The 18,701-nt window shown below is 39.3% G+C and overlaps 1 protein-coding gene across 1 annotated transcript in view; it reads right to left on the reverse strand.

Moving 5' to 3' along the window:
- The window catches only part of SLC2A13 (solute carrier family 2 member 13), a 140,708-nt gene that overhangs the window by 41,796 nt on the left and 80,211 nt on the right, over positions 1-18,701 (reverse strand). The window contains exon 4 of the mRNA XM_019474583.1: positions 3,814-3,977. Within this exon, the coding sequence (XP_019330128.1) occupies positions 3,814-3,977 (164 nt within the window). The remainder of the gene's footprint in view (positions 1-3,813; positions 3,978-18,701) is intronic.

Genomic DNA, 18,701 nt, shown 5'->3' on the forward strand with positions numbered 1-18,701 from the left:
AGGCAACAACTAAACATCGGTGTGTTATCAACATTATTCTCATACTAAATCCAAAACACAGCACTGTACCAGCTACTAGGAAGAAAATTAATTCTATCCCAGTTGAAACCAGGACAAGCAATTACACATTATCTGGTTTTTATTTTAGGGTTTGGGGTTTTTTGGTGGGTGGAGAGCAGAGGGAATGTCTTGGCAGTTTCAGGGGTGGGTTTGATGGTGTTTTTAAAGAGAAAAGCAAGAGTTTCCTAGCAGGCAAACCCACCAAGTATGTGAAAAACTTTTTCTGAGATATAAATAATATCTTAAGTACCAAGATCTGTGTAATAAAATTATTCATGAATGTGTCTGTGCAGCAGCAATGGCTAATAGGCATGAATATGCACGAACTGGAGATGATTGGACCACACATTTACCTGAACCGAGGCAACTAAGACCTTAAACTCAATCACAAACTATATGTGAAGAAAGCACCTAACCACCATAAAATGTGGTTTCAGTTTATTCTATACTTGGCTTTGTACTGCTATGGCTAGTAGGTATGCTAATAACCCCAGTTTTCTAGGCAGGCTGAATATTGCACTAGATTTACTGTACTTTCAAAATGCCATAAACCAGACAGCAAATATCGTTATACAGGGCCTATAATCTTATTTATATTCATTCTAAATATGCTTTGTCTGTCTTTTAAGTTAACCAAATACACTAACACTCACTTCCAGTACCTCTGCAAATGCCTTATTTCTTTGGAAAAGTACTGAATATGTAACCTTGGCGAATGAAGTTTATTGCATATTTTCATTCTGTGGGAAGTTTGCCTATGATGAACAAAAACATACAATTACAGTACATCATTAGCTGAGATGAAAAAAAAAAAAAAAGGAAATATCCTGAAGATATTTTAGATCCTCTCTGTTACAAAAAGAGATACAAATTGTCCAATGCCCAAATACCACCATGTTTTCAAATTGACAATTTCTGAAGGGGAAAAAGGAAAACACAAATAAAATGGATACTGCACTAGTCAAAATTCCTGCATGTTTCCCAATTAACAGCTTTGAAGAAAGAAATTAACTGAAGAAAAAGAACAAAAGAAAGATAAAGAAATGATGCCAAGATATAAAATGAATGGGAAACTAAGAGGAATCAGTAACTGTAGTAAAGAGAACTAAAAAGGTGTGATTTTTTTTTTTGGCAGACACAGTTTACTATAATTTTCCTAATGCTTCCGGATCTATCCGAAAGGTTTAATTTTCCAAGAGTTGCTAAAATTTGAAAATGATAAAGATACATTAAATTAAATGTAAAATAGCTCTTTCCCAAATGTTTTCAGAAAGCAGGAAAAGCTGCATGAGTTTACAAAATTAAATTACAGTATGTTGGCTTTTAATCAAAATATTAACATTACTATCTCTCTGCTGATTATTCTTGTAACTTATCATCTAACAAACATCAAATCAATTAACCTTTACCAAAAAAACTCCCACACCCTTGCAGCAGCAGGCAAAGGTAGTAGTTTTGTCCTCATTCTATGTAATGGGAGATTGGGGCATACCTGGCTTCTCCAAAGACCAGAGAAGCAGCCAGTAATAACTCAGTGTGAAAGTCGGTGTCCTTAGAAACGCAAACCAACGTAGAGCAGTAAAATATAAGTTTACCCCATGAGAAAACTCATCATGGAAAACAAATCCATCAGCAGATTTAGTAAATATCATTTTATTAAACAGCCCTCTTGCTAAGAAAAACACAGCATAACCACCACTACCTCAAAGTGTCAAATATTGCATAAAAAAATTCTAAATAATACAGAGAGGTGACATACGATTTCATTACTGTCATTATTTGTGTCTTCCTTAAGGAGGGACTGTATGATAAAGAACACAGCAAGCAATGCAGCATGGATCAAGTGATGCTGCAGACCGGCAACTGACCACAAAAGGACCAAGAATATTTTTACCGAACAACTACTTTGTGTCCAAACATGATAAACAAATAACTCTTAACTGTATTATTCTCCTTCATACACACAATTCTGTGTCTTATTTCTATATTCTTCTCTGTTCTATGACTAATATGCTTTGTATGAGACATTTATATCTACATTTCAAATGTATGACCTTTGAATATGTTAACTGGAGCCAAAAAGCAAAGAGTTCTGTGATTGTATGAAAAGTCCACATGGGAATCACACCTATACAGCTGGGTCCAGATAAGCAATAAACTCCTGAGGGGCTGGCCAGATGTATGAGGCATCAGGGCCAAATATATAAACATATAAATACTCCATTCCAATGAAGAATAAAGGAGAGGCAGCACCCAAGAACCAGAAGTACCAGTGCAGTGCAAGGAGAGATCTACTTTGCAGAAAGACAAGAAAACGGACAAGTACCACAGGGGAAAAAAAGGTATTGAGCATAGGGAATGGTACAGAACTTGGTCTTTCCCCTCTGAAAGACTTGGCACTGGCTGGAGACATTGAAGAACTTATAGGGGAGATGTATTTTAACTGATCTGGAGATAGACTGTGATAAAAGTAGCAATTTGAGATTTTTGTTCATTTTTTTTAAGATGTGAAGAACATGCTTTTCTAATCTCCTCTGTCATGGAGGATGTTTCTGAACTTGGATTGTGAAAAATACTTCATGTTTCCCGACTCCAAATCAAAACGGTAACACTCCAAATACACATTTATTTTAACTTGGAAATACCAAATAGCCTCCAAACTGCATGTTTTAATTTACAAATTTGAGTAACTGTGTATCAAACCAGATGTGACACTATGCCATCACTGTTCTGCCCATATAAATGCATTCAAATACTGTGAGTGTAGATTAACTCCCATCCCTTGGGAACTGCAGATGGCCAGCAACTTGGCAGGTGGTCCCCGACTCTGCTGTGTTGCATTAACTAGAAGTTTGGATCCCTGACAGCGACAACAGAACAAAATATGGAGACATTAAACCTTCCCAGCTAAGCACTTGTGAACATTATTTCAAGAGGAGCAGGAACTGTTTTCTCTCTTCCAAACCCTGTTCTTGGAAATGTCTGAACCTTTCAGACGTTCAGCCAGAGGCAGGTATTGGTCACAGATCACTTCAGCCAGAATGAGCACATAACACGGGAGCAAGCAGGGACTTACTGGGTAAACGGCAGGATGCGGCTGAGCATAGGCAAGACTGCTTGCTCTGCCTTTTCCTGCTTCCAAGAGATGGCTACGTGATGAGTTACGGTGTTTGAATCTTTGGAAAAAACGTACAAATCCAGAATTCTGTCCTTTAGTATCTCATACAGGAGATGAATTAAAATCACATTAATGTAGGTAAGGCATTTACTGTATTGTATTTGAGATAACTATGCAAAGAACTGCATTAGTTTTTAAAAAGTGCTGAAATGGCTATGCGATACGCTTTCTCCAGTAGTTCTTGATAAGATGTTCTGAATTCACATTAATGAGTCAGAAATCACATATCACATATACACACACGAGATTTAGAAACTAACCAGCTGTGAAGTTCCAAGCATTGGATTCCTTATACTGAAAAAAAAGGGTAAAAAGCTAAACGAAAACATTGTCAAACATGGCTTGAAGAAGAAACTGCACCTGAAAAAATAACATGCTAAACTTCTATTTTTTAAATTAGCCTTTAGCTGTGGTACTATACTACTAGTCTTGAAAAGCTGTATGATTTCAGGGAGAAGACGAGGTCAACACTGTTATTTTAAAGAGGACTACTGTGATAAAATTAGCACTTGAAATTTTATTTTCATTTGATTAATAATTATGAGGAATATACAACACACTAATTAAGCACTCACCTGTTAAGCTACCAAGTGTAAGTTTCCGGCGACCCATTCTTTCAACGAGCCAGACTCCCACGAGAGTAAAAATGAAGTTTATAAATGCTGTCAGTGCAGCCAGCCAGATTGCAAGCCTGTCGTCTTCAACTCCTGACATCTGCAAAATGGTAGCACTGTAGTACCTGCGAGCGGAGGGAGAGACAAACACAAACACCACTGATTACAATTTGGCTCATGTTATAGTTTCTGATTTTAAATCTAAAAAGATCATAACAAATATCAAGTGTGACCTCCTGCATAATGCAGCTGCAGACTGACACCCCATTATCCTGGGAAATCAGGCATAACCAAGGAATAACTTGCGCTTGACTAAAGTTTTGACTGGAAGACATCAAGAGACGAATTGCCATTCCCTTGGCTGTTTATATTTTCAATGGTCAATCATATTCTGCTAGAAATGGGGTTTGCATTTTTAATTTAAATAAATCCGGCTTTCAAATCCAGCTGTTGCTTTGTGCTCTATCTTTTTTCTGCCAAAACATGCAGGATTTTAGCACTCTGTGTACTGTCTAGGGAAAGATAGCTCAAAAATCTAATACGTTTTCACTCCTGCAAAAGGTCATACAGAACTAATCTATGGCATCCAACACATTGCAAGCGACACTTGCAACCTCCTGGTTTTAGGTTTTGCAGTTTTATTTCACTGCCACCGAAGCGCCCGAAACCTTCTCTATCGTATTACTTTTGTCTTAACAAGAATACAATTGCTTTGAAATGCCTTAGCACCACATTGCAGGGACATGAATCTACACCCAACAGGAGCGTTTGACAGAAGTTTCCACTTCTCTCTAAAACCAATCAACCATTCCACACAAACAGTAACTCATAAATAAATCAACTGAGCAAAATGAAAAGGGAAAAAAAAAGGAAGCCATCCACCACTTTTCACAGAGATCAAATGAACACAGATATTGTGCCTATGTTCTCAGGGAGAGCTAAATAAACCTTCAAGAAAACACGAGTAGTTTTGTTCATGCTGCAGAAGTACTTTTCATCTTGTTCTATTAATCTGTGCTGACTGAAATACTGAATGTTCAAGCCCTCAAATACCTTGCAGCCTATAGGCTTTCACAAAGGAATAACCATCAAAAATGTCAAAGCTCACTCCCCCCCCACCCCGGGTCAAAATGCAGCTTGCTTTAAATGTCCCCTTGTTGTCTTAATGCCCAGATGTGTTATCCTCAGAAATTTTAGTGGTCTACATTTTTCTATTCTAAGCATAAACCACTTTTTTTTTCAAATCAATAATCCATGATGGACAATATGCTCAGCTGACTACTTGCAAAAGTGCTTGAGCCATTTAAGACACTACCAGCCATAAATGATTGCGCCTACATCTGGATGTTACTGCCTCGCCCATTGGCTAAGACAAGGTAATTAGATCCTCCCAGCTCCCTTCCTCAGATCCCCTTCCCCACTAGTACAGTCATTTGAGGCCATGCCTATACAACCAACTCGTGGTGCAGCAGGAGAGGACCTCCAGAGTGAAACTGTTGGTACTGAGGACCGCGTATCTACACACACATGGGTTTTGAGCCTGGCTCCATGGTCTGCCTACCCGTCAGCAACTGCAATGCCTCATCCAGGCTCATTTCATCTGAAAGAGCTGCACACTCTGAGATCCCAGCAAGGGTGCGAAACTTGGAGAGTCAAAGATTCATGAAGGATAGACATCATCTGAATTAAAAATCTAAAGGTAATGCGTCCTCACTTCTTAAGGCTCTCTAAATTAAATTGCTAACTGCACTGTTCTAGTCACCAAAATCATCCAAACAGTCTCTGATCTCCCAATACACCTTTCTTTTTCTTCTTAAGGGTAGGAAAATAACAATAAATGTCAAGTCTTGGCCCACTGACACCTACTATGAAACTCTTATTTACTTCCACACACAAGGCTTCAGGAAGCCATGTTTAACTCCACACATCTAAATCTTCTCAAAATCCAACTCTACTGGGAAGTCAGAAATTGCCAGTTGTCAGCAGCAATGTATCGTGTACTGATTCTATGTGGTTAAAAAAGCAAAGAATAAAGAATCATATAAAAACACGTAGATGTCTACTGCCTGATACATACAAATGGGCACCTTCTGCCCCTGACATTCATTCTGGTTGCTTATTGCACTCCCTGGTTGTATATTCTCAACTAGAAGCTTAGTGTTCATCCATAAATAAACAACATATTTCATTTCTATGGAAAACAAACCAGGGAAATTTAGATTCTGCAAATCCAAATGCCAAGCTACCAAAGCCTGGGTGCTGGGCAATGACGTTCATGTTTATTATGGCATAGCAATCTGATTTCAAAAATTTAAAAGAACACTTGCATAGATTATGATAACTACTAAATACATTTGCTTATGCTTACCTATTTTAGTATGCCCATTTTTTTTATACCAACCTGTGCAGCCCTAACCGCCTATTAATGTAACAACATGAAAGGTCTTTTTAATTTCTTCCTGACAAGGGAAAAAACTATGTGGCAGAAAAAGGTCACGTTGTGATATTATACAACCATAGTGAATACTGCAGCTCCTGTAGGGAATGCAATTTCAGTGACAAAGTTGTGCAGTCCTAGCTTATTTTCTAAAATGTGAAGAAAATGACAAAAGTACATGTGTATCCTTGGAATTTTTAAGCAAGTACTGTATCTTAGAAAGCAAATAAATACAGACAATTACAAAGCCACACAAAGTAACTGAGTTGGATATATGGAGAAAGATTTTAATATTGATCATTTCTGAGGATGTCAAAATTATGTAGTTGTTCTATCAAGAGTTGCTATGCATTAAAAAGAAAAATTGAAACATTTCCACATTCAAGAATCCTCAAACTCATCCTTTGACTCTATACTGAAAATGCACAGTATTGGAGGAAACGAAGCACCCCCAAACACTTTCCTTCCTCTTCTCCTTTAAAGAGTCAGTATTTTTTTAAAGCAACGACATCCAATGTTTAAAGAAAAGGAGAATTTCCCGCCTTCAAGTGGGTCTTGCAGACAATTCCAGACGCATCAGGGTTCCCAAGTTAGCTCATTCAGCAGCAGAGAAACAGCCCACCATGCCAGGCTTTGTAGCTCTCAATCAAAAAAAACCAAAGACTGTCAATAAGCTGCCATCACAGCTTTGATTGCCCCCACCTTTCACAAGGTTATATCAAGTCTGCTATATCACATCTGTTATATCAAGTCTACTGCAACAAAGTTTCTGTCTAGGGATGTCAGCCTTTTTGGACAGAATTTGTAATTCTTGTAAAATTAATGAATAAATCTAAGTAACTCAGAAGTACCTTTCAACATCTTGAAAACATTTACATTTTTGCTTTTAAGAAAACCAAACCAGAGTACTCTGGCACTGCTTTGCAAGGGTGTGTTAATATTTTCTAGCACGATACTTTGGAAATCACTGCCCAACTACTCAAACTACTCAGTCCAAGAAAATCAGTCCCTAGAGATAACGAAACCCTCTATCTTTTTTTTCTCAACACAACTGAAATAATGCAAAGTGAAATGGCAAGTAGTGCAATAGCCAAGAAGCAAATGATTAAATATTGAAGAAAATCCAAAATGGTGGAAATTTCAACAGATTTAAATGCTCTTTTTCTGCAACTGTGCACTAACAAAGATCCTCTCCTCCTGCTCTATCAGTTTATTATATGTTAGAATTATTGGACTAAGACAGACAAAAGTATTCGTAACAAAACACGCTCCACATTCAGAAAATGGTGTTTCATTTACACCTTCAACCTGTTTCTCTGCTCCTTTAGGAATTACTAAAGCTTATTCCCACCAAGTCTGATGATTTCCAGCATGGGAGCTGCATTAGATGCGTCCAGGCTGGGCTAGGTGTGCAGCGTTACCTAGACAAGGTACCGAGGGCGCTGCAGCTTGCCCAGCCCCGTGCAGCAGGGCTATCACACCGAGGGAAGCCTGGTCACAACTTCCTCCTGCCTATAGCTCCGACTAGAGTGACTCGTGCTGCCAAGCATAAGACAAAGCATAGTTATTTTAAAAACAGCAATATATTACAGCCTACATACACATGGAATATAGAGTCTTGTCCCCCAGCTGACTTTTGAAATGGTGAAGGGTTCAAGTGAGAAGCAGCAAGTCCACATTTTCAGGTACGGACACCTGCAGGCTGGCCATGGTGCCCTCTCTCAAGCCACGCAGCTGTATTAGTATGAGACTATGCCATTTAGACAGACACCATCTTCTAAAAAAATCTGAGGGACTAATGTTAATTCAAATTTCACATTGATTCGAACAAAAGTGTCCCACTCAACTTACAAGTCTTCTAATTTGTTTCATGTTTCCCTCCTTTTGCAAACTATCCCGCATCCTTGTAAATACAGTTATAACGTTCTCCAAGATAGCTTGTTGCTCTGACACACGCTTTGAATATATACATTACGACAACGATGAGGAAAATAGGTTAAGCCATCCTACACATTTCACCTTTGGGTGATAAAAGATCATGGTGGTTTTACATCTTGCTAACTTGAACAGCAACAGCCCAACAAATGGCACTTCCATGGTGTGGAATGCAGAACCTCCACAGCAATGCAACGCTTGGCAGCGGCCGGCTTAGCTTGCCACATACCACTAGCTGCAGGAGGAGGGGTTGGGGAAAGACCCCATGCTCCTACATACATTCCACCTACTCAAAGGCCTGATGTGAATTTGTGTATGATATACTTTTGCTGGGAACTGAAAGTGAATTTGTATAATAGCACTACTGTTATTAACTGTGTTTAATCCTGCAGACGTACACACCTTCCTCTTTAGTCTTTTGTTTGTAGCTTGAACACAACAATCTTATCGTGTCTGGCATTTCTGAAGATTCAGAGGTGCTGAAAAACAAGAAGCACAAGCCAGGAAACTCCCATTGGTATTACCACTGCTGGAAAGGGGCCAGGCACATCGAGTAACTGCAATTTACTGAAAGATGGACTATATAAGCTTGAGAACACCTTCTAGAGTAAAGCAGGCTTGTAGACAGAGCAAGCCTGCATCTGCCTGTCTTACCCACTTAAACCTATGTTATGAAAGGGATTTAATCAAGACAGTTTAAGTTGACACTTTCATCACTAAGGGCCTGCAGAATTACCATGGCTTCACCAATATGTTAAACTGTGGCAACTCATCTGTGTAGATGAACTCAGAGAAACAGCAGGAGAAACCAAGAGCAGCATATGGGAAATTAGATGCCAAAGTACTGGAAATGAAAACAAGGTAGGAAGAAGTTGATATATCTGGAAGGAGCCAGGTGTGGAGGCTCTCCGACAGGAGGGATGCTATGGCCCTGCTAAGCACCATATGAAGCCTGAGGAAGGGAAACAGGCACATTGGCAAGGTGCTGTAGAAGCAGCAAAGTAAAAATATCCCTTGGTTAGACTTGTTTGAAATAAGGATTGCAGAGCAATATAGCAGCATTCGATGATATAATTGGAGTGTTGGATAACGTGGTTCAACTTCCCAGCTTCATGTTCTACACACCACAGTGATAAGGGAGATGCAGCAGTTTCCACTCGCAGAGGTTGCATTCAGAGCAACCATGGACACCAGTTTGGAGACCTGGGCAGTTATTGAAACTCTGCTGCTTCCCTGTCTGCATCTCTAATCATGTCTGCTTAATCTCTTACTTTGCTTTTTAAACCCCCTGCTTGAGCATGTGGATTGGACCAGATGACCTCTAAAGGTCCCTTCCAACCTCAACCAGTCTGATTCTGTGAAACACAAATTTGATCGCCTCCTTTCTGAACTCCTATAATATAAATTAGTAGTATTAATACCAACAGTAGCACTGATATTATGAAATATCTGAGCACAGATCTACTTTTCAATGGGAATTGCTTTTGCCAGACAAAACTTTGTTGATGCTGAATCTCCATTAGCTATGGATAATGAAAAGGAAAGTCACAGCAAGGATAAGATCTAATCTTATCTTTGACATTAGACATATAATAAAGTTGATCACAAAAGCTGTAAAAATCCATTTCATCACTACGATTTGGCATCAGTCCCAGGACTATCACATTAGTCAGTTTACAGCCTTTAGATTCCTTAAAAAATTAAAACCTTAAAACATCAACTGTTAAGTTGAAAAGGGAGTATTGAACAACTTCAACCACCCTCTGAAAGCCAGTATAGTGACAGACGGGGCAAACCTGTCCAGCCAAACTAGTTCTGTCAGGTCTTGTACAATCCCCTCACAATCTCTGCTCTCCTCTGATCCAACTTGTTTGTAAACTTTTTAGCCATCTTTGCACTTACTTAACTTTGAAAATTATGCAGACAGCCTCTTGCTTGAAATAGGATGATTTGATTGCTCTCCTCTTTAGCATGTGTACCACCTTCCTTCAATTCGTCTTTTGAAAACATACCTCATGACCTATACTTGTGCCCTACTGCAGACTGGCAGCACCCAAAAGAACACGATTAGCTTGTCTCAAGGTTCCACTCTGCACAGTACAGTTTCAGCGCCAGGCCCTCCTGCAGGACACTCCACTGTTCTCTAAAATAGTAACAGTTGTTATGTTTCAAAAATATTAGTAAATCTGGTTTCACCTTTTTTTCTTCCCACCTTTTTTAATTTAAAAATCACAGAGAATGTGAACAATGATACTTACACAAGAAAATACTGTATATTTAAATAGATATTACTCCATGTGCAATTATATACACATACATACACACACAAACTTTGGGGCTAATACCATTCTGTTAAATGCAATGCATCTTGTTTTACTTCACGTGATGAATTGCTTCAGCAGGGCAGCAGGGGACATTTTGTCATATCTGCTGTTGTCTTCCAAAAGATACCTAACAATAATTTAATCAGTTATAAGATGTTGCTGTTTGTGCATGTCAGCGGCATCTCTCGTGGCACAGATGAGATGTGCCTGTATGACAATGTACAAACAAAAGGTCTTTTATCATCTATCCACTGGATGTCAATAAGACCCTTCCAGCTCATTAGCTCCAAAGGCAACCGGACTTCAGCTATAAAACAGGACTACTGATACAGGTACCTTTATTTTCAGGTTAAGAAGGCAAAATATCTAAGGACCAGATCCTGAAATCTTACTGAAGCAGACTCTGCTACTTTACAGGACTCCAGTTTAAGACCAACAGTTGAATATTCTTTCTCATACTTCCACTCTTGAAGTCCTGAAGAGCTCTCTGAGGAAAAGGTTGCTGTCTCATCTCAAAGTCTATACTGGATTTTTCAAAAAGAGTGCCTGGGAGGCAACCCAGGGGAGTACCACTGTACACTTACCTACTGTAATTATACCTTCAAATTCCCCATTTAGCAGTAACGATGTACTGTGTTATAAATGCTTTCAGCACAGAGTGAAATGACATAGTGAATGTCATTTATTACAATCAGTATATTTTGATAATAAAACCCCTCAGCATTTGGTACTGTTTGACAGATAATTCTTTACACCCAATATGTTCTCTGATTCACCACACGTTATCCACATGCAAGGCACATGAAAAGGTTTTAAGGATTACCATTTAATTATGTTAAGAAAACACTGGATTTTTTTTTTAGTGCCCAAAGAGACTAAATTCTATAGCTATTAAGCAAAGTAAGTGTACCAGTGTTTGACAGGGATTAAAAATACCTTTAAAGCCTTAAGATCATCAAGATAAACAAAGGAATTCACTTCCCTAATTTAATGGGATACTGTCACACAGCTATTGGGTCATTTGAAAATACCGTTGCAGTATCTGCTGAGAGATTAGAGAAAAATTCCTTTTCATTTTTTTTTGCGTATTCATTCTCCACCAGATACATCTCTGCACACAGCCAGAGTGCTTTTCATGCTCAGTCATTTCACCCATTTATGTGGGTCCTTCACAGATCTCACCTGAAACTATGGGGGAGGGAAATTGTTTTCTTATTCATAACAGAAAAATGGTCAAATACAAGGAGGATTTAGAACTATTATTTAAAAGGAAAAAAAAAAAGGCAGAAAAATAATACCAAACCCCCACATAAGTCTGTAACAGACAAAGTGCTCTGTAAATTCAAGGACAGAACCCTATAGTTTAATCCACTGAAGAAGTAGGTTGAATTTAACTGGAGAGTTAAACTGAAGAGTAACAGGCAGAGCTGGAAATTAAATGAAAGCACTAGGGGGAATGAAGTCTTGACCTCCTCCTCTTCCCAAAACAGAGATGCAGTTTCCAGCACAGAACAAATAGGCTGGACTCCGTAACTGTAACCTGTAAGCTTGGCATTGCAACAAAAACCAAAATAATGTCAACTTTTTCACCTTGGTTTCACTGTCTGCACTCAATATATAAGTGTCTAACTCTTCAACAGAACCTTTATGAAAGAGAACCACCACCGTCATCCCTATTTTATAAATGGAGACCACTGAGGCTTTTGGGAAGAGGAGGAAGATGGATGACTATTTGCAGTTATCCACCAGTACTACCTGCAGCAGAATAATGACGCTCCAGAGTCTCACTGCAGATTAGTGCTCTCTGCAAATTAATAAGTATAAAAGCAAGGAATGAAAATCCCCCAGGTGTTTCACAAAATATATTTCATTCAGTTATTCATTTATTCTGACAACTTTAGTTTCATTTACATTATGTTTAATATTCCAGAGTATTCTAATGCTGGAAAGCACTAATGCCTGCCGTAAGCTGTCTGGCATCCCCAAAAAATCAAATCAGTCCTCATTAAAACCAGTAGACTTCCTAAATGTACATAGCATTAAAAAAAATAAAATAACCAACCTAGCCCCTTTGTTTAAGCCAAGCCCAGCAGCAAAGGGACTATATACACTATAGTCTCACCATAAGAGCCAGGAGTTAGCAAGCTGGGAGTAATGGGATCTGAAAAGGTAATGAAAAAACCTGAAACATGCTTTCTTTTGAACCTAGTTCACGGATGCTTTCTCAAGAAAGAGAAAGCTTCTGTGCTAAATATTTATTTATATTTTGGGAAAAAATGTACTACTTCTCATTTTTGCTTATGAATAATAAAAAGATAACCACAATTTAACCCCAACTTTTCATCCATGGTTTAGTATCTGAATGGAATCATGCTAAATGTCCCAAACTTCCCTTCCAGGCAGGCAGAAGGAAAATCGTATGTTAATAAATGCACTATAAAGTGTTTAATAAAAAAGTAATTTCACTGTTCTTTAAAGGATCTGATCTCAGTCATTTTTCAGTTAAGAAAAAAAGAGGATTTTTTCATGCACAGCAAGACAAAGTTATTCAGTTTGCACAGTGCTTTTTTTCAGATAGTGCATTTTCAAAATATTGCACTTCTAGTTCTTTTATTCACCCCAGCAGGGTCAGATTCCCCGCATAGGCTCTGTGGAGCTTTAAATAGGCCTGCTCTTAGTAACCCTGTTGGTGGAGCTTCCTGAGGAAACCATTTCACATTTTATTAGACAGCACTGAAATAACTGCTTAAAGGTGCCATACTGTCACCTACTACTGGCATATCTGAGCTTTGTTCACATTTTTCCTGATTATAAACATATGACAAATACATAGGCATTTAGAATAATAATTTCAATATATACAAATGGGAACTACACAAAAATGTCTGTTTAAAAATAGCCCTTTCCATGGCCAAGATACATGACTCAATCCTGAGAGCATTAGCCCCACCATTCCCCTTACCAACAAATTCATTAATATACATACCTGTATCTTCCCATAGAAGGACATAAGCATTGCACAACTACTTGGGAGAATGCAGCTAATTCAGAGTGATTAGATAGGACTAATAGCTCACAAATGATGTCTCTAACATTTTCTGCCGGTTCTTCAAAGACCATGGCACTGTATACACCAGAGATGGTACTGCATCCACGCAGTGAAGACAGGTAGTACGTATTTATAAGCTGTAGAATGCACATTAAATAAATGAATCTTACAGCCACAAAGCTGCAAAGCCCTAATTTGGCCTTTGATGGTATAATGAAATACGACACAATCTTTACAAATCTTTACAGATGTGACCACATTACTGCCCATTTACTCTGCTACTGATTCCTGATTTCTGCTCACTTAGCCCCGTGGTGGTCTGAGCCACCATGCTCAGATCAGCTCCTGCCCCTTCTCCTCCATCCCAGAAGCTCTGTCAGGCTCCTGCTCTCTTACCATCCTACCATTTCACTCCTTGCACAGAGTAAATTATTTCTGATATCTCCTCATTTCTGAATGCTTCATCTTGCACTCCTGCTAGTCACTTAACAACTTTTAAAAAATGTAATTTAAAAAAAACAAACAACACCCTCGCCCACTCCAACCAAAAAAACCCCAAAAAACCCCAACCCCCTCTTTCACTCCTCCAATTCTTGTATTTTCAAGTAAGGGGTATCTTATGAAAGCTCAGCAGCTAAGCACAGGAGACTAGATTTCAAAAGAAAAATACTTCCTTCCATGAAACCACACTTTATTCTTTTTTTTAAATGAGTAAGTTCACTTACAGACAACATAACCACTACGAATCTAAAAGTTTACAGGGCTTTAAACGTTCATACAAAACCAGAAACAAGATCTTTGTAAATCTCCCAAATCTGTAACTCTCTTAATAAAACCTCAGTCTTCCATATACAGAAATTTATTTCCATATTGAAATCATACAAATTATCAAAATAATTTGTCTATAGCATATAAAAACTAGTTAATATTCCAGTGACACTACAAGTATTAATTCATATGTGAAATCTTATTAATATTCTATCCTTTTCAATTTTAATTAGAAGATGTTGCATTAATTATGTTTATCTTGCACAGCTTAGCATTTTTAGAGCTCAACCCATGAGAATGATTGTAATGAATTCTTGCTAAGAATCCATGAAATTGGTCTGAAATAATGAATATGCCGTCGTATCTTCTGGTCACCAAGAAAAACTTAACAGAGACATAATAAAGTCTTTTTGGCTATCAAGCTATATATTTATTTATTTTAAGATACTGATTGACCTTGTAATAGAGATTTCCTAAGAACTTTTAAATCTGAGTCTTGCCTATTTTGTAGAAATCAATAATTGATTGCTGTATCAAGCCTCCTTTCTTAGGTCGCTGAACTACACCCCAGTGTCAATTTTAAAACCGAGAAAGCCCGAAGCTGCCCTTCAGCTTCCTTCCTACTTGTCCCAATGTCACAATTATCAAAGCCAAGTGGCCAGAGACAACGCTGCTCTTAAGAACGGTGCTGCCAGACAGCACAAAACCAAGAGAAAGTCCCCTACTGTCTTAAAGACTTTGGATTTCTTTGGATCAGGTTTCAAATACTTGAACACAACATCCCTGTCCCTCCAGAGGAACAAGTGTCAGGCCCAACAATGGGCTGCACTTCTGGAAAGGCAAGAGGATGCACAAAGGAAAAAACTAATTTAACCAGAAGTTAGGCTACTGAGACGACTGACTGTCAAGGGATTCCAGCAATGAAAAGAAAAGAAAACAGAAAAAGATAAAATCAATAGCGAATATATTGCTGGGGACATAGGGTTGGACAAAGGACAGCAGAAATGAGAAAGTTAACAGTTGACCCAGTGAGGAAAAACTCATCTGCAAAGTAAGTGAGGTTGACCAAGTCCCTGACACATGGTGCAGGATGGCGTTAAAGGCAGCGCCTAAGCACACAGCAACACAGCCAGTGCTGTGCCATGAAAGGCTCTAGCACTGCTATAATGTTAGGGAGGAGGTCTTAAAGCCACTGCAATGACCCCAACACATACACCCAATGATGTTGGAATAAATGGTGGAAGTCTACTTCAAGAACGTTGCAGTAAATATATTTTTTCTTCTCATTCTGAATTAGTCTATTACAGCACCACCAGGAAAAAAAAAATCTATTGGCAACAATCCCACAGTCATTCAGGGAAAACTACATGATAAGCAATAACAGCATGCATATGTGCATACGAGTACACCATAGCTGCAGTCACTACTGGGCACAATGCCCTTACTAGTAAAAATTTTAAGCATATGTCCTATGTAAGAAAAAAAAAAAATAGTTCTGGGAAATAACTGGCACAAAAGTCTTCCCTGGGCTCAAATGCACAGATGCACCCATATTATCAACAGTCATTTCAGGACTGTTTAAAAAACAAACCCAAAAGAGTAGTTCTGGAGTGACACCATCTGAGCTCATTATTCGATTATTTGTCGTGGCAGATGAGATCTTTTTTTGAAGTACTGGTTTTGGCAAAAATATCCTAAGTTGACAACCTCAACTGACCATTCTAAATCTGCATTCAGGAATTTTATTTTTAGATGTTTCTGGCACCAAATACCAAGAAATGGCAACTGTTCAGTGTCTTTCAAACTCATGCCACTCACTTGTGGTGCTTTAATTGAGATTTCTAAATCCAATCTCAGGTTTTAATATTCATACAATCAAATATTACCCTTGCAATATATTTCAGACATACACTGCACAGACTAGATCTCAACAGACTTGTATTTTCTCCTTCCTTAGAAAACAAAATTAATTGCACAGCAAATTTAAATGCGTGCAGTGTGAATATTAATTTGGTGGTGTCTGCTTCTATTACACACAGTCTTTTCTGTTGTCTTTCGTCCCATCTATTCCAGCCGAGAAAGGAAAAAAATCATGGCAGACCCAAAAAATTCCTTAGAGCGATATCACCAATGTACACAGATTTTTTTTCCTTTCATGTTCAGGATGGGTAAAACCACAAAAGTAATATTAACATAGCATATAAATGACAATCAGAAAACCAAAGGGTTTGATTTCTGGATGTTTGAATGATTAATCTACCTGAATGCAGCATCTAGCTGCTGCTTTTGAAATTTCCTCTTCACTTTCAACAGTGAAAATTGCCTGAACAGCCTAGTTCTTTGCCTCTCACTTACTACAAAGTAATCTGCAAGCATCCCAAGTATGTGTTTCTGCTTTTCTGCCAATAAATAAACAAACCATCAGTCTCAAGTTCTGATGCTCTAACCTGAGATTCTCAAGTTAGACCTCTTCCTACCCACGTTGTTTCGCTCCATGCCCTGAATATGTTTTGTGGACATGCTCTGATTACAGCAGAGGTGAGAAGAACTGGATTCTAATTCCCAGTCCAAAAAGTTTAATACAAAAATGTAACACCATCAGCTGGAAAGACCCAGAACACGCTTTTAGTACCAAATCTAGAGAATCACTTACACAAGCTGAGGTCCATTCAACAACTGTGCCTCACCTGGTGTGCTGGGTGCCCAAATCACCAAGCCTTACCGCACCTTAAAGCGACCCTTCTGACTTCTTTTGAGAAAGACCTACCCTAGGTTAGACACCTCACTCTAGAAGGAGATTCACGGCTGAAAATGCAAGAGGCGGCAGGTATCGCCCCGCTGTAGAGGAAGCTATCTCTCCCCTTGCCACCTCCTACAGCATGGCTTGCTGGTCCTCTGGTCAAGCCACTGACCTTTGTGAAACCCCTTCACACACACCTCAGTCCACTCATGTTCTATGTGAAGACGTCAGGAATTTTACCTGAGGAAATCGAATTTACTCATTCCCCTGTGGATTTAGCTCTTAGCTTGTACTTTCTTAATCGTTAGGTGGGTACAACTATGTTTTGCCACTGCTGTGAAGTTTGTGACTTCCGCACCAGTTGCCATAAATGCTAAGTAGAATTATCATTACTCTTTGGATGCAATGAGAAAGTTAAAGCAGTGTCCTGGTTCTGCTTAGGATAGAGTTAATTTTCTTTCTAGTAGCTGGTATAGTACTTTCACTTGGAGGGGCTTCCAGTACACCTGGAACCGACTGCCCCAGGGGTGGAAATACAGCCCTACCATTTGCCATGGACTGATCCAGACTGCACTGGAACAGGGTGAGGCTCCAGAACACCTGCAATACATTGATGACATCATTGTATGGGGCAACACAGCAGAAGAGGTTTTCGAGAAAGGGAAGAAAATAGTCCAAATCCTGCTGAAGGCCGGTTTTGCCATAAAACAAAGTAAGGTCAAGGGACCTGCACAGGAGATCCAGTTTTTAGGAATAAAATAGTAAGATGGACATCGTCAGATCCCAATGGATGTGATCAACAAAATAACAGCCATGTCTCCACCAACTAGCAAAAAGGAAACACAAGCTTTCTTAGGTGGTGTGGGTTTTTGGAGAATGCATATTCCAAATTACAGTCTGATCGTAAACCCTCTCTGTCAAGTGACCTGGAAGAAGAACGATTTCAAATGGGGCCCTGAGCAACGACAAGCTTTTGAACAAATTAAACGGGAGATAGTTCATGCAGTAGCCCTGGGGCCAGTCTGGGCAGGGCAAGATGTAAAAAATGTGCTCTCCACCGCAGCCGGGGAGAACCTCGAGCCTCTGGCAAAAAGCACCAGGGGACACTTGAGACCTGGGTCAACGCCTAAGGTTTTGGAGTTGGGGATACACAGGATCCGAGGCCCTGCCAACTGAAAAAGAGGTATTAGCAGCACATGAAGGGGTTCAAGCTGCTTCGGAAGTGATCGGCACTGAAGCACAGCCCCGCCTGGCCCCCCGCCTGCCGGTGCTAGGCTGAATGTTCAGAGGGAGGATCCCCTGTACACATCATGCAACTGATGCTACGTGGAGTAAGTGGGTCACACTGATCACACAACGGGCTCGAATAGGAAACCCCAGTTGCCCAGGAATCCTGGAAGTGATCATGGATTGGCCAGAAGGCAAAGACTTCAGAACATCACCAGAGGAGGAGGTCACGCATGCTGAGGGGGCCCCAATGTATAATAAACTGCCAGAAAAAAAGAAGCTGTTCACTGATGGGTCCTGTCGTGTTGTGGGAAAGCATCGGAGGTGGAAAGCTGCTGTATGGAGTCCTATGCGACAAGTTGCAGAAAC

The sequence above is a fragment of the Aptenodytes forsteri genome, unplaced genomic scaffold, assembly GCF_000699145.1.
Source record: "Aptenodytes forsteri isolate BGI_AS27 unplaced genomic scaffold, ASM69914v1 Scaffold137, whole genome shotgun sequence".
Lineage (NCBI taxonomy): Eukaryota > Metazoa > Chordata > Aves > Sphenisciformes > Spheniscidae > Aptenodytes > Aptenodytes forsteri.